General features: G+C 38.0%; 1 protein-coding gene across 6 annotated transcripts in view; it reads right to left on the bottom strand.

Moving 5' to 3' along the window:
• NTNG1 (netrin G1) overlaps window positions 1-17,289 on the bottom strand; it is a 346,692-nt gene that overhangs the window by 41,169 nt on the left and 288,234 nt on the right. For 3 of the 6 annotated variants that reach the window (XM_044238793.1, XM_044238795.1, XM_044238792.1), the window contains exons 6-7: window positions 7,403-7,570; window positions 1,831-1,965 (exon numbers count right to left, since the gene is read on the bottom strand). The exons of 1 other annotated variant lie outside the window; for it this stretch is intronic. In XM_044238793.1, coding sequence (XP_044094728.1) covers window positions 1,831-1,965; window positions 7,403-7,570 — 303 coding nt within the window. Of the gene's footprint in view, window positions 1-1,830; window positions 1,966-7,402; window positions 7,571-15,740; window positions 15,801-17,289 lie in introns of all 6 variants that reach the window. 2 more of the 6 variants (XM_044238798.1, XM_044238796.1) reach the window with 2 other exon arrangements.

The raw sequence follows: 17,289 nt of genomic DNA, 5'->3' as shown, positions 1-17,289 counted from the left end.
TTAATCCAGAAAAATCAAGTTAGGACCTTTTTGGAATATACCTCCCCTAAGGTTGGATTAGTTTCCATCTCTAATGTCTTTCCCTGATGATACCTATTCTTAGGTCCTGCTGCATCAGTAAGTTTCCAAGAGGCTTTCTTTTTGAGAAGAGTGTCTTAATTGCAAAGTCTCCTTGCAACATATGCCTGGAGTGTTGGGCTGGTTTGGGTCCTTCCTCTGTCTGTCCCTCCTCCTCTTCTCTGAGCTTTCCCTGGGCCTCCACATCCAGATGTTCCAGGACCAGTGACTGGCTCGTCATATGGTCCTTGGGATCCAACAATCAGCCATACCCCTAAGGTGTTCTCTAGGAATCTATGGCAAGCAGGACTTTTAAACCATGACCTTATGCAGAGCTTATGTGCAGATGTGCTGCCTCTTCGTCTTTTCAAGTTTCTCTCCAGCATGGCTGGAGATGCTCACCTCCAGCTCTGGCATCCCATCCTAACCTTGGCGTCCTCAGTGCTGGATTTCTCAAACTATCACCACAGTTCTTTGCTGCCCACGGCAATAGTATGGCAGCAAATTTCACTTTGGCTTTACATCCTGTAAAAGTATAGCTTACAGATAACTATAAATTCCACAAGTAGTCGGTGAAATATTCTGTATGGCCTTGGAATTGGCTTTAGAACAGTTCCTGCATGCTGACCTTGTTTTCAAGTGAAAAGTAAGCAAAGGAAGGTCTAGAGCTGTGCTGTCCAATATGGTAGACACATGTGGCTGGCTATTAGGTCTTGCAATATGGTCAGTCCTAATTGAGGTAAGAATAAAACACACTTGATTTCAAATATGGTATGAAAAAAATGTAAAATGTATCCTTAATAGTTTTGAGATTGCTTGCATGTTGAATGATACTATTTGAGATATTAAAAGCTTACACGAAATAAGTTGTTAAAATCAATTTCTTCTATTTATCTTTACTTTTTAAATGTGGATAACACTGAAAATTCCATATGTGGCTCGTACAGTTTGCTATTGGACTGCACTGCTCCAGAGGATTTGCCTGGTGGCTCTTTAGTATTAGTAAGCTAAATGTGTACAGATAGACTAGAAAGTTAGTGCATAATGAAAAGGCAGAAAAGGTTATGAATGACAGAAGGAAGCTTCTGCTCAGATTTTTAAATTTCTGTTCCCTGAATACGCCAACATGCCACCTGCCTGACAAGCTTTTAAGAAGGTCTGATAATCCTCAGAGAAATGAGGCTGAACCAAATGGCATCTGTCTAAGGCTCACTGCATGGTGCCTAACCTCAGAGGCTTAAAATCAATATTGATTTTTGTCATTTACTTCACCCTGGCATTTAAATATCCCTAAGATTTATTGCCTTCAGGTTTTTTGGTTAAGATTCAGTGATGGGTGTGATAGCAGGGGTAGTAATAAGTTATGTAGATATCATTTAATTTATGAACTCTGGAGCTCAGGGGTAGTTTTCAGTTCAAGAAATATATTAACCACATACACATCACCCTTCATTTTGCGGTGAGAATTTCCAGGCTGGGTCCCTATTGTGCCACTTAATTTATGGCCTGGCCAGGTACCTGAATCTGAGCACGATATTTCAATATAAGTTGCTCCCGCATTCAGAGAAGGGAAGAAGATGGGCTTGCAGGAAGCCAGCTGGACAGTTGATGGATTGCTCTATCTCCTCTCCATAGGCTGGGGCCTTAAGGAGCTTTTAAAGCTTGTCAGCAGTTTGGGTCTTTTTCTGCTCTGAGAAGCTGCACACACTGGCCTGGACAAGCAGAATCAGCCATGCTGCAGCAGAAGGAGGGCAGCTCCCGGAAGTTACTTACGTTGACAGCCGGAGTGCCAGGAATTCCCCGGCAGACACTCATCACACTTAGGCCCTGTCGTTCCCGTCTTACACTCACAAAATCCTGAGCCATTACAACGATCATGGACTGAGCCCAAAGGGTTACAATAACACTCTGTAGAAACAAGACAACACACAGGCTGGAGACAAGTCTGCACAGCTTACAGGTTAGCAACACAGGAGCGTCCCTTAAATGCATTGCTTACTTAAAGGACGATGTCCACTAATGAAATGCTTGGGCAAATAGGGCAATTTTGGTCCCTGAGTATTGATTTCCTCGCCCTTCCATGATGCCATTTTCATGATATGGGAGGAAATTAACTGAAAACTTCCAGGGAAAGAAGACATCATGCTCTTCATGGCTAACGGATCATAACAGAGGTTCCATTTGTTAGGGCGTTTTTAGATGGTTTAATGAACACCATGAGAAGTTTGTGTATTGAGTATAAATCAATATGCCATCAGTGCAAAATCTGTTTTAAATTATTCAAATAGGCTTCTCTGTTACACTCAATATTTGAGAACTGCTGAACATCTTTAAAGTGCAGTATGAATGCACTTTGTTCATTTGAAGGCATTTTTTACTTTATGATTTGGAAGAATATATATATATCTATATCGATATCGATATAGATATAGATAGATAGATAGATATAGATATAGATAGCCTGTAGATGTTGTTTAGATATTAGGCACGTTAGTGAGGTTTTAATGCAGCCTAGATTAATAATCATGAAAGAAAAATAAAGTGTGTAATCCCAAGTAGATTTCAACATCGGCATAATTTGAGACATATGTTTTTCATTATAATGTCTACTGGAAGGACAATACAACTTTGTTGAGTAAAAAGTAAAGAGAATATTTTCTTGATTCCTCACACATTCTCATACAGGATATTTTTGCTTCTGAAGCTCTACTTCGCTAAAAGGCTGAACCTGAAATGGGAATTTCTTAGGTTTCCATTAGTCTGAAAGGCAACAACAGCTAGTTTGCAGCTTTTGGAATTTGGGGGCCAAAGTTCCTTTCCTCATTATCCGACTGTATAATCTGGGCAAGTCTCTCTGCCACTCTGTTTCCTTTATATTAAAATGCCCTATTAAGCGTTTTTTCTTTTTTTTTAATCCAAATAAAATACCGACCAACCGACCAACCAACCAAGAGGAGTCCTGCAAACTTCAGGTTACTAGCATCAAATTTAGTGTTTTAGATTGGCAACAGGGATCAAGATTTAATGTTATAAAGAGGTCTGGAAGTTTGTCGGGATGAATTAGACAATTTCTTCAAAGAATGTACAGGGCCTTAGAATTATGACTTATTTCACGTTTCTTAAGTCGATTTTTGAGTTCAGCATTATTGTGATACAAATATTATTAAGACTAACAGTGACATGTGTGGGGAAAAATAAAACTAAATAAACAAAAATTCTTCCTCCTTGCCTGACTTGGTTTATGCTTAATAACTAGAATTTTATTTTAAGTGGGCATTTTTTATTTTAATCTGTGTGTATATGGGAGTTGTTTTTTAGAATAGTGATTTTTTTGTGGCTTTAAAAATTTATAGATATGTATTTAAATTTACTCAACACTTACTTTGTTCCTTACTATTTAAAGTGTATAAGTTGACAGTGAGTCACCAACACTTCATAAACTAAAAAGTAGAGTTATATCTGGCCAACATGGATTCAGGTACTACTCTAGTTAATTAGCTCATAGCAATTATATTAATATAAGGGTTGAGATGCAAAGATAGTAAACAAAAAATTTTTTTTAAATGTGGAACATCTATACCATAGGACATCCCAGTGATTGTCACAAGAAAAGGTGATTAAGTGTGTTATTCAAACAGTAATGAAAATAAGTGACAAGGAGAGGTGTGGTCTACACACCACCTTATGTACAAATAACTTAGTTTTTTAAAAAATATCATTTGTGAGACCACAGTCAATGGTGGATATTGGTGATGGCCTGGGAGTACTATATTTTATTCCATGAAATTAGAAAGAACATGCAGAACTATTAGGCTGAAAACAACATGAACTATTTTTGGAGGTTTGATTAAAAAGTTACACTACAGTTGATTTATAGGTATTAGAAGTGTCTTGTCTATAGAAGGTACCTCTGGTTATCTGATCTTGGGTTTCAAGTGGTATAAAAAACCAATACAGCCTCATTTGAGATACGTTTAGTAGTAACTACTGAGCCCTGTGTTTCCTTCTGATGTCAAGCTTGTGATCAGAGATTATTAGCAGTGATTACTCAAGGTCATGAACCCCATATCCTCTAGCTTCCTGCTTAATGCTTGAGTTTATATGAAACAGAAGCATGCAAGGGTGTCATCTGCATGTAACTGCTGCATCATACAGGGTAATTACATGCATCTTTGGAGACATGGCTGTGCTTGGAATTTATATGAAAATGGTAAGTTCACCAGTAGTCACAAAACAGCAATCATTGTGGCAACACGGAATAGTCTGCATTTTATATTTGCCATAATATAAAATGGTGCAAATAGTTTATGACATCTATTTCAATGCAGTCTACATTTTGTCAAAGATAGGGGCTATTCCCTTACAACCAGGGGATGGATTTCACTGTTATTTGTTCAAGAAATGGCAAAGTGCCTTTCTTATCCTCAGAAGTAGAGAAGGCTTAGATGAAGTTAAAATTTTCCAAGACTGGAGCTTAATTCTGTGAAAGTGAATTAGGTAAATATCCATTCATTTTCATTTGTGCCTTCTATACAAAAAGGTATTAAACTCTCAATTACTTGTGGTGCATGCTCTTAAATTTAATTCTCAGTCCTGCTTCAAATCTTTTGGGGGATCTGAACTGTGGAGAAGAGTGAACTGGTTCATGCTTTTCCAAAGGGCAAACCTTGGCAATGGGGAGCCACAGGCTACCAATGGTCCTGAGAGAGCAAACTCCAGCCTTAGCCTGGTGGGTAGGCAGTCCTGATGCCTCTACCCTTGGCTCTTCAAGTGGGAAAAGCAGAATCCATAGCTCTTTTAGGAAACTGTTACTGATTGATCGTATGCATATATGAACTCAAGAAAAAAGATAGACAGTAGCATATACCAGCTAGCCACAATTTTCAATTCATTCTTTACAATTTTACCCCTTAGGAAAAGGGCAGCAATTTAAGGAATTTTGGTATACGGAATATTGTAGCTAATTTTAATTCTCAGCTAAATTTAATCCCCAAATTCTCATCTTTGGGTTCAGCAATTTACTTGGTTTGAAGAGTATAAAATATTGAATAGAAACATGTTTGCCTCAATAAAATATAAAATTCCCCAAAGGTTTATAATTTTAACTAACCAACTTTCTAGAAATGGAGAAAACAACTGCTTTTGATTTAAGAAGGAAAACATGTATATTAAGCTTTTCATATTTCATCTCTATGTTGTTTAAAAGACAAAAGCTAAACAGGCTATCTTCCTGTCTGTAGCTAATCCAACATAGGTTTACAAAAGAAATACACCTCTTAAAATTTAATAGGAAGTGCAGGTTTCATGGTCCACAAGATTACTTTAGGACTAGAAAAAGGCCAGAGTTCATTAGAACAGAATATTCCGAGTAAAACACTGGGATATTGTTACCTACTAGATATTATAAGGAATGAAATCTTTTCTTTTAGGGCTTTTTCTTTGTTCATTTAAAATAATATGACTGTATATAAAATAATATGACTGTATATATAACATGACTTAACACTGTAAAATATTTTAATCTTAGGTATTTTACATAAATGATTTTTATTACTATGTTCCTATTTATTTTACCTTTTTTTGTTTCCATATTTATGGTATGACATTTTTATATTTCTACAAATGTCATTCAGTGAAATGTAACTCTACATTCAAAGTTCTGACAGCTACATGTCTTTTGGGTTATTAATAACCTCAAATCCTTGTAACCCCAATAGTTATAAAGGCAATTGAACTTCTGTTTGCAAGCTCACAGTGGAATTGCTATTGTCATCCAAAAAGCATACCATAAGTAGAAGTCTGACAAGCTTAGTTTTGCTAATTATGTCAGGATAGTTGGGAGAAGGTGTTCAAGCTTTGAAGTCAGGAAACTAACTCTTTGTGAAAGCTGTATGATTTGGGTCAATTTGCCTTACTTTTCTCAACTAGAAAATAGAGGAAATTATCAGTGGAATACTTACCTCCACAGTTTTGTTAATGAGGATTAAGTAGAAAAAAACATATCTGGAAGCCAGTTCACAGTTTACCAAGTGTTTTCTGTGCATCCCATATGATCCCAGTTTGACCAGGAGTTCTGAAATGACTTACCTAAGGCATACAGCTATTAAATAGCAAACTGGGACTTGAACCCAGCTCTCCGGCCTCTAAGTCCAGTGATTTCTCCACTAATTCACAAATAATAAGGAGGCATTTTGAAAAATAGAACATACTGTAGATATAAACAGTATTATGTAAACTTGGCCTAACTGTATTCAAAGTTAGTTGTACAGCTATCTTATGTGATTCTGGGCAAACTGCTATATGACCTTAACAATCCGATCAGAAAACAACGATCCCAGAATTGCAGATGAATTAATTTCTTTTTTGATCCAAAGACCTCCTGCCATTTTCCAGCATGTGTTTTCTATTTAAATTAGTCTCTATTTAAATTAGTTGCCTATGTTGTTACCTACTGGTGAGGTAACAGATATGCACGTACCCCTGACCATTTCAAATATATGCATTTCTTCAAAGTAAGTTGTGAAGTGAAATTCCATTTATTTTTTCTTATTTTTCCAACAGCTCTCTTTCTTAAAGATGGGTTCCACTACCCCAAAAGTAGGAGAAACTTTTTTGGGTGGGAAGGGCAGGTTCTCTACAGTTGACCTGAGCAGTAGTCATGGTGGGGGCAGGGGAGGGTACTTGGGAGAAGCCTGTGGACCCAGTTTTCCAGAGCTAATTTACCTTGGAAGCTAAGAGAATTAATTGCCTAGAATAGCTTTGAGAAATTGCTTCTCCTTTTGGGAGCTATAAGAAAATCAAATAAATGGAATTTCACTACTATGAATGGCAAAGTCAGGCAAACTTCCATATTACCAATTGCCAATGACTTTCAATTCCAAATGGCAATATTTTAAATCAATTGATATTTGTTCGTTACCAATTATATGCAAGAGTTTATCCTAATTTCTCATAACTATAATTAAATATCATATAGTGAGTTTCTATTTTAAAAGTTGAATGTACAACTTAAGACTTTAAGTTTGGTATTACCAGGTTTTAAGATTTCATGCAAAAAAAAAAAAAAAGAAAGAAAGAAAGAAAGAAAAAATAATAAAAAGAAAATTCTTCATCTAAACATGATTTTTGGCTCACCATCTTTAAACCAACAATAACAAAAGGACTCAGAATATATCCCCCAATTCAACCAGCATAAGAGAATTTTATGTCTACCACAAGGACGTTTCTCCATTGAGAAAGTTCATTCTGGCTCAGCCGTGGTGCAACTCAACAGCCTCTTCACCTTAAATAGCTCCCCATAGCTCGAAAGGCACAGAACAATAGCTGAAATTATAATGGAACTGACCTATGCACACATTCTCATCGTCCAGCTGTGCAGAAGCATTTCTGAAGTAGCCCAGCCTGCATAACTCACAGTGCTGCCCTCTAGTGTTGTGTTTACAGCTCACGCAAATGACTGTATTGAGCAGATCGATATAACTGCATCGATTGGAGTGGCCGAAGCATTCACAATCTTGCAAGGAAGAACAGAAATGTATACAGAGTGTATACAGTAGCAGAGTCACAGCACACTACATGCTTGGATAAAATGAGGAGTGGAGAAAAGATGGAGGGATGGCATTACATCTATGTGATGCAACATGACACACGGCGTCCACAGGTGGTGGTGATTGGCATGGGAGTAGCATCTGTTTCGAGCAGGATAGAAAGGTTGGACATTCAGAACATGACTGGAGAGTGTTAATTTTTGGAATACAGTATGAACAGAAGCATTTGCAGGTGTACACCTTTTAAAATTTGGGAAAGCTCTGTTGCCATTGATGCAAAAGTCTAATTTTTGCACGTTGAGACCTTTAATGTCTTTGTGCCACTTTCCCCATTTTTTCTTAATATTTGCACTCTTAGAAAGAGGGAGGGAATTATGTGAGCATCGAGGGCCTGAGCCTGCCATCATCGATGACTTCTTTGTTTAGAGTCTCATTATTATTTATATCAAGATAGTAACTTGGTCAGGGTTTCCCAGAAATTGTGGCAAATTTCACAGGGATCTAGACAATTAACTAATTCTCTATTTTTTGTTTTTTTCCAAATGCTAAGAGGGAAGACAGTTTTTGTAAGTTGTTCGTCAGGCCAAATCTGATGTTTATCTGTGAGAAAAAATATAAAAAGCAGGGCGATGATTTGTATGGGAAAACTGTGCTCTTAAGAGCAGTTTCTTTTTCACCCAAGCAGTTTTCTTTTCACCCAAGTCTCAAGCTAAATCTACTACAAAAGAAGGATTAGGCAGCTGATGATTGGGCAGTACCCTCAGATTTCCTTTTCTTTTGTTTCCCCAGATTGTTGGAGGTGTCTCTGAGGCTGAGGAGTGATGGTTGGGAGGACTAGACAAGGAGATGGGGAAAGAGGAGGAGAGCAGGTGGGGAAGGGTAGAGAGTGACTAGATTTTCTCTCTGTTGCATCTCAGGGAAGCAAGAGGTTGTTGATCTAATTCAATGTTTTTCAAAGAAGTGGTAAAGACAAAGCCTTTACCAGTGGTAACGATTATCAAATCAGACAGAAAAAAAGGTGGGAAGAGTAGGTAGGTGGGGAGACTAATTTTTTCTCTCAAAATATGGGGATAGGCAGAGCTGGACATTTATGAGAAAGGTCAACCATGGTAGTGTAAGCCTTCTTTATCTAATCTAAAAGTACTCCTCTTATTAATGTCTGGCTTTTATTTTACCTCACTAGGAAGCCAAACACAGCCACTATTTGAGCCTATTCATTCATTCATTCATTCATTCATTCATTCATTTAATATTTAATTGGGATGATTTACCATGTGCCGGGCACTATGCAAATGACTGAGTTTCTTTTTTGGCCTAGACAAATTTTGGAAGTAGTGCATTGGATGAGTATGGAGGAATAAGGAAGAGTGACTAGAATTTTCCTTTTAATATACTGCTATTCATCAGAGGGTGTGGATTCATTTAGTGCAGAGCCAGTTGTTACAGTAGAGGGTGGACGGAGGTCAAGATCCTGAAAGAATAAAATCAAATTTGGATAGGAGCAAAGGGGGACACTGGAAATTGTAAAGAGTGGAAGATACCAGGACTAGGGTCAGCACCTTGGGGGACTCTAGATGCTTAAAGAGAAGCAAGAAGAGGGAGGCTCCTGAAGACAAGTCACTTTCTTTAGGGGAGACTAGTTTTGTCATGTGTCTAAGTGTGGTGGGGACTGGGATTGAGAGGAAGCAGAGAAAGAAGGAGAACAGAATGGGGCCTTGGGACTTGGATGTGGGAGATGGGGTAAGAACATACCTGCATAAATGCAGTAGTTAAGGCATGCCACATTATTAGTAATAAAATTATAACAACAAAAGTAATATACAGACCGCCAAATTAAATTTTCTTAGAAAACAAACATTTCATTCTAATATATTATATCTGAGTTACACCTAGTTTATGCTGGCATTTCTGACTTGCTAGGAAACCTGAAAGGCCTCTAGAAACTTCCTTGGTTGAAGATTGAAATGGGGAGAACCTTTCTGGTCTAGAGCCATCCAAGAATAGAGTTTGCAGGAAGGAGATCCAATTCCCAAACCTAATTGCTTCTCAGGACTTCTTCAGAGCTGACATTGCTGAGGTGTGGACACCAAAAGCCCTGTCCTCTGGCTCTCCCTCTCCCAAAGAGGTTCCTTGGGGGAAGTGGTTCTTCACATTCACCAACCCCCACCCCCCCACCCCCAGGCTGGCCTTGGTGCACCCACTATAATTTATTCAGCTTTTTTCAAAGGGACCTTTTCTGTGCACAAATTGATCCTAGAGACTTTTTGAAACAACACAGAAGTCCTTGTTGCCAAAAAGCTTGCTTTGTGGGCAAAACAATCCCATGCTTAAAATAACTAGAAAGCAAAGGAGCTTGTGCTAAGAAAACCAAACAGAGATACAGAGTGATCTAGGGAGAAATTCATTTAACTTGAGAGAAATTAGGAAAAACTAACTTAACGCTGGACTTAAACACTGAGTCTTCCATGAGGGGGCATAGGTTTTATTAAAAAAAAAAAAAGTGTGTAGGGTGTAGGGGGAAGGATGAGCATTTCAGGTGAAAGAGGAATAGAGTATGTGAAAATATGAAGTTGGGTAAGTGCAGAGAATAAGGCTGGAGAAGTTTCAGAATGTAGTTCCCTCATGGATGTTTGAAGGGTTCTGTAAGATCTGCCCAATGGCCAGAGCTACATGCTGAGCTCCCATCTGGCAGTTTTATCCAAAAAAGAAAACATATCCTTAGATATTCAAGTTCAACACTTTTAAGACCCAACCCATGAATCTCCATAGACATATCAAATGTCATGCTATCACCTACTGTTCTTTGAATTCAATGGATAGTATACATTTTGTGATAACATTATTTGTTTCTGGGTCTTGTTTGAGAATCAATTTATTATTTTCAATAGGATGAGGTAAGTAATATAAGTTGTACAAATAATTATGTATAGAACTGTACCAGCTAAACCCCCAATATTAATAAATTTATTTTAGAAGATAAGTGGATATACAAATGTCTTATAATCTAGGAAATAGAGTAGAAATTTGATTCTTTTAACACTTCTAAGACTCATCTGAGACTTCAGTAAAGCTGTCTTTTCTGGCCATGATATATTTGAGAATGTAAAACGAGAAAAAGATCTTTGAAAAACATGAGAGCACTGGATAAATGCAAGGTATCTCAAATGTAATTATTAGGCTGCTGTATTATTTTTCAGTATTCTGTTAATCTACCACTCTTTAGGAAATAACTAGTCTTTCCACATAGGCACAGAATCCTTGAATGATCACTAATGGTGTGGTCTGAGCTACATTATCATATTAAGACCCTGTAGGGATGATATTAATAGTTCAATATTTCTTTGATCTTCCAATTCATTGACCTACCACGTCCTCCCTTCTCTTCTTACAAAGTACAGAGTCCATGGTTCATCCTTACAGTGACTTCTTTTTATACACTCTTATCTCTCTTGCCCCCCCTAAGAGCTCACCTCAATTATAGTCTTCTGGGAAGACTTGATCCTGCTTAAATCCAACTCTCCATTCTTCATGCCTATACCTCAGCAGCTAAACGTGACTGGAGTTTTTCTCCAACTATTTTGAAACAAATCTCATTTTAATTTCATGACCATAAACCTTACAGGGAGCTTTAGGACTGCCAGACAACCCTTCTTGCAAAAGGGGACTTCTGGTCCACCACTCTAATTTGCTTCTCTTTCTTTCCTACTCACTGATATAGGAGAGATGTTAGGGTTCGAAGCCGATGCCAAGAGAGAATTCTTGAGACGTCCTTGCTGCAAAAAGATGGTTTAAGTAAAGCACTGGGACAGGACACATGGGCATAAGGCGCTGCACTGGGGTCATGAGAAGTGGCCTGATACACACTTTCAAGTTGGGAGGAGGCTAAGGATAGCTTAAGCCTCTAAGGAATTTTGGAAGCAAGGTTTCCTGGACCTTGAGGGGGCTAGCTATTGTTGGGAAATTGCATTTATTTTCGTCTAATGAAACCTTTGTCTTGAGATCCTTCAGATGTATATCAATGAGCCATATGCTTGGTGGATGACTGCCAGCATAGATCTTGGGGGTTTAAAGATAAAAGAACTTTTATATGTTAAAGTAGACTTACAGGGTCCCGGGGTCAGGTTAGGATTGCCTTTTGCCCTTAGCCAAAGTGTCAACATTGAGGCAGCTGGGTCCCTAGAAGAATGTCACTTTGCCTGTTTCAAGGACTTGTCAGTGGGCTGTAGATAGTAAGGAAATTTAATAATTTTTCTTCTGCTTTTGTTTCCCCACATCATTTACCATTGTTTTCCCTTCTCTTTTCCTTTTTTTCCCTTTCTCCTCAGATGTCTCAGGGCTTAGTTCTTGGAACTCTTTGCTCTTTAGGCTCACCCTAGAGACTGGATTCTTTACCTAGCCTCATGACTTTATATACCATCCAAACGCTGATCTTTCCAAAGTAGTTATTTCAGGCTAGAACAACCACCAGTTAGAGATTTCCTCCAGACTGACCTACTCCACTGCATTCTTAGTCTACACTTGGACATTTAATGGATATCTCAACTTCAAGATGTTTGTAAGAGAACTCATAGGTCACCTTCCCAAACCAACAACTCACCCAAACAACCCACCCCATCTCAGTAAATGGCAATTCTGTTCCTCCAATTGTTTAGCTCAAAATTCCTGGAGTTTCTTGACAGCTCTTTTTTTCCCCCTCATCCCCAACAAACAATCAGTCAGCAGATCTTGGCTATCCTTTAAAATACTTTCTAAATCTCACCACCTCTTACTACCTCATGTTTAGTTAAAGGCACCTGAATTATTGCTTTTGTCCCCAAACTACTCTCCAGGCTCCAGCCTAGTGATAGTTTCCTCTCCACACATCAGTAAGAGTGACTCTTTCAAAACTTTAATTGGGTCATGAGACCCCTTTGCTCATAATCCTAATGGCTTCCTGTGTCATTCAGAATAAAAGACAGAGTTTAAATTCATTCATTCCCAATTGATTTGGCCCCTGGCCTCCCTGGTGTCTCACTGGCATCACTCTCTTCTTCATTGGCTGTACAAAGCTCCATGTTGCTCTGCAAACATTGCAGGGACTTCCCCCAGGCCTTTGCTCTTGTTGTTACCTCTGTGTGGAATACTTCACCCCTGGACTTTCCTATGACTTTCCTCTGTTTCTTTTTAGGCTTCTGTTCAAAGAAAATTCTATGACCACTTTATCGGAAATAACAGCCCCCGGCCTAAACATACTAATCCCCAATTTCTTAAACCTATGTATTTATTTATTCTTTTTAGAATTTGTAGTATCTGAAACATATACTTCAAAAAATTTTCTCCCCCCCCATCCTCTGAGCATAAATATGTGAGTGTAGACCATGTCTGTTTTGTTCACAGATGTAACCATGAAACTCAAAACATCTCCCAGGGCATACTAAGCACTCAAAAAAAAAAAAATGTTGTCAAATGAATGTATCAATAAATCAGTGATCATCCCGAGATGCCTTCTTTTGCAAAACAGAGGAAGATATGAGAGGACAGTTATGTTTAAATTCATTCCTCCCTATATAAATTCCATGAGTCTGGCTATATCCTGTATATTAAAGAGTCTCGAAAAACAACAGCCACACAACAAGATATAACTGAGTTAGTAATTATTTTACCTGAGGGTTGTCTATATGTCAATGAAGATCATTTTAGGCAGAGAAAAGATTTATAAAAATTGCCATGGTTTTATATAGTTTTTCAATCTCAAATTACATTATAGACAAGTTTTAATTGCTGTTGTGTAGACAAGCTTGCGGGGTCCTCTAGAACCCATTTCCATGGTGTGGCATGCAAGCATTGGCAACACCTATTTACTGAGAACAACCTTGTGTCAGGGAACAACATGAACCACTCCTGCAGAATCTACTGCAGTTTCTCAACCTTGGCACTATTTATATTTTGGGCCAAATAATTCTTCATTTTTCTATATACTTGAGAATATTTAGAAACATTCTTGGCCTCCGCCTACTAGATGCAATAGTAACCCCTAAGCTGTCACAACCAAAAGTCCCGGGGAGGGGGCAAAATCCCCATCAGACATGTATGACATCATATAAAGCAGTTGTGATAATATGGTACTTAGGAACTGGCCAGTTAAGACCAATGAAAGCTAGAGATGTTTTAGAAGAAGAGTTCAGAGTTGGCTTTCTAGATCAGGAAAGACCCAGCCCTCTAGGTAAAGGTTCTTTCTGATTGACACTGGGTGGGCAGAGGGCTGGGCAAGGAAGTGTTGCCAGAAATAAGAGGCTGGAGAGATAGTAAAAGATGAAGAATAGCAGAAGAGGAGGAGTTAAATTTCCCCTTGGTGTCTTCTTTCTTACTGTTCCCCATGTTGCCTCTAATCATAGGTTGCATTGCCTACACAAGTATGAGATCAAGTACTCAGAATGGCACAGGTAGTTTTTTCTTTTTTAGTCAAATGAGGAAAGTTGCTGAAAATTAATTTTAGTCCCTCAAAAAAAAAAAAAAAAAGGATTTGGGAAAAAGAGTTTAGACAGAAAGGGAAAGAATGAGAACTCTTTAGTATTTTCCCCTTGCTACATTCAAAGAGTCACCCTACCTCTGAGGGGCCTTCTCCAGGGGTGGCAGTGAAGTGGCCATAGCATTTTGCTGGTCTTTACCTCACCCCACCCTCTCTTGCAAACTGATGTAGCTTTTGAAACTCTTCCACATACATCATTTGATGACAGTATGGATTTTTTAAATAAGTCATTAGGTGGCCTCTCCCTGCCTCTGGAGATGTGTATGAACCTCATTAGTGCTGCAACCCCAAGAAACGCAAGATTCAATGAGACAAGGTCGAATTCCAGGTCAAGAGGCCTCTTGTATTTCCAGTGTGCTTGACATGACATAAAAGAGATGGAATCTGTGAGAGCCCCCATTGCTTTCTTTTCTCCTCCACCTCCTTGGTTTCTTTGTGTAGATTCATGTTTTGGAGAGAAAGAAAGATCGCCGTCCTGTGGTCTCAGTGACCATCTTCTGATGTGCACTCATACCCAAACAGGCTCGACACCCTAGGAACCTGTGGCTCTTCTGTTCCTAAAGAACCTAGTCCCCCAATTTCAAATCCATCCACATTTCCCTCAAAAGGGCACCGTCTGTGTTTGATATGTAAAAGCACATGGTGAGGAAAGTTTAAGACATAGTTTAAATACTGTCAGTTTCCCCTTTCCCAACTTAGACCAGTTACATCTTTTTCTCTATACACCACAGAAGGACCGACTCAACATTAATTAAAATATGGAAAATGACTTGACTCTATTCAATAAGGAATAAAGAAGCTATTATGGTCATTTTCACCAAGTCAAACTAAATTCAATTTTGCTAATAAATATATTTCTTTGTAAGAGGTGTTTCATGAAAAAAAAAAAATCAAAACATGACATAAGCCCAACAGTCAAGGGTGGAAAACAAGACACACCTGTCACATAGGACATTTAAAGGAAAATGGTAAAATAAAAACAGGAGTCTTCATGTTTCCTGAAAAATCTTCATTCTGTGAATGACAGATGCTAGCTGGAATGGGCTATTCATGAGTCACAGATGAGATACTGCTTGCTTTCATTTAAAGAAAGCAATATAACTGTTATTTTCAGGTCGTAATCAATGCTTCACCCAGTGCAGATCTGCACTGGTATTTGTTCAAATTCATTCCAAACAATGGAAATAGACATTACAAGGTATTTCACTTGTCACAAAGTCAAATGGGCACAACACATGGAACCTGCCATTCTGTTCTCATGAAAAGCATCCTTGAAACTCACTCTAAATGAGTTTCCTTATTTTCAATGCAAATGAGCAACAATGTTAATACTCTGACATTCATGTTCTAAACAGGATCCTAAACTGTGTTAATGTTATTCACACATTAATCTTTCAGAAAACAAATGTTGCAGCATTTTTAATTTACAGCAGTCAAGTTTTGAGTGAAGCTTTTTTTTCTCTTACAGATGACATTCTCAGTACTATTTGATGCATTGATTGGAGTCAGTCAACATGCCTCACCAATAAGCTGATGGGTACACTTCACAGATATTCCAGATTCATACAGTGCAATGTTTCACAACACATAACACCATGAAATCACTGTATGAATCCAAGAATTCCTACCTCTCTTGTGGTTTGCAACTTGAACAGAAGAAACTGTTGACAAAGCTAATTTGGGAGCAACTGGATAGGTTTAAAAGAATGAACAGCACATTAGAAACAATAGTGAAACGTTCAAACTGTAATAACTTATCATCAACCCACTTGAAAAGTAGCCCTAAAGGAAGAGACTATTTGTATATGTTGTTTCTGGGAGATGGTTTCAATCACAAAGGAAGTCTTGTATTTGGCTGAAAATGGCTTAACATTGTCAGTAATAAAGTTTAGAGGTTTTATTTTTAGAGGAAAAAGAATTACCGTTTAAGTTAAGAATTCAGTTATGTAACGATTATTCCACTAACAATATGGATATTAGGATCCTCTATTGTCCCTCTCTTAAAATAGTAGCCATGTTGAGGTAATTCGCAATCTCATTGCCGCAATTCACTATGATCAGTCGCTTTGGGTCACCAAAAGCTCACCTATGTATAAGCCAGTTCAGATTATTTTTGTTGAGCTGATTAGACATCACAGAACAGAATCACAATAGTCAACTATCTGGCCCTCAGTCTCAGAGTCACCTTGAGTCTGTCTACCTTTAACAAATATAGTCTTCTTCCCAACATTTATTACCTTTGTGGTATCCGTTCGCTAATGGCAGAGATTTCTCTCTAAGTTGCCTGCCATTTCTTTTCCAATTATTCATGAGTTGTTTGTGAAGATAGCAAAAGGAGGGTAGAGTCTGATGTTCTCTGCAGATGTTGACAAGATAAATTACACCTGCACAGAACTGGCCTTTACTAGAAAGTGCACCTTTAGCTAAAATTTCAAGTTTAAGCACTTTGTTCAACTGCTTTCCTTTTCAAATAAATTCATTTGAACACGTTATACAGTTTTGAAAAAACTGCACCTGGCATTAGCTGGAAATTTCTGAAAGTTTTCAGTGCTGTGACACTGACAGAAAACATAGCAAAATAATTAAGTAGGTCTGTTTCAGGTTTTGAACAATGCGTAATCCTGTTCATCTCAAAACTCACTGTGGAGAAGTGTTAAGTCTTAGATCCTGTCTTGTATAATTTGTTGAGCTATGAAATTCCATGGAAAATACTGAGTGACATTTCACTGAAGATGCTCTCATTGAACTTGCCAAGGAATAAAGCCACTAAACCTCCCCCGAATCCTCACAGAATTATATTAATAGGGGTGAGCATGATCTGTACTTCTTCCATGTATGTATGCAGAAACTTGAAAAAATTCATTTGGAGCAGATGATTAAGATAATTCTATTTGCTACTAATATATGTATCTAGGACAGTCTCGATTTCATCACTCTGATCAAGGACTGAAAATGCAGCCCTTCCAATTTGACTCCCCAACAAATTGCTAATATATTTTGTTTTGCTTAGCAGCTATTTCCTGGTTCCTCCTTTTGCTCATTTCCTTCTCCATCTGTATTCATTAGAGTTTGAAAGGAACATCCTGTATGTAAGGAAGGAAGGTGGAAGCCAAAAATGTGCCTTTTTTTTTTTTGAGAAGAAAGAAGGCAAAAGAAAACAATTTTCCATTGAAATAA

The sequence above is a fragment of the Neovison vison genome, chromosome 2 (genome assembly GCF_020171115.1).
Source record: "Neovison vison isolate M4711 chromosome 2, ASM_NN_V1, whole genome shotgun sequence".
NCBI classification, from domain to species: Eukaryota; Metazoa; Chordata; class Mammalia; order Carnivora; family Mustelidae; genus Neogale; species Neogale vison.
Note: the sequence above shows the minus strand (reverse complement) of the source record. Positions and strands in the feature narration are given on the sequence as shown.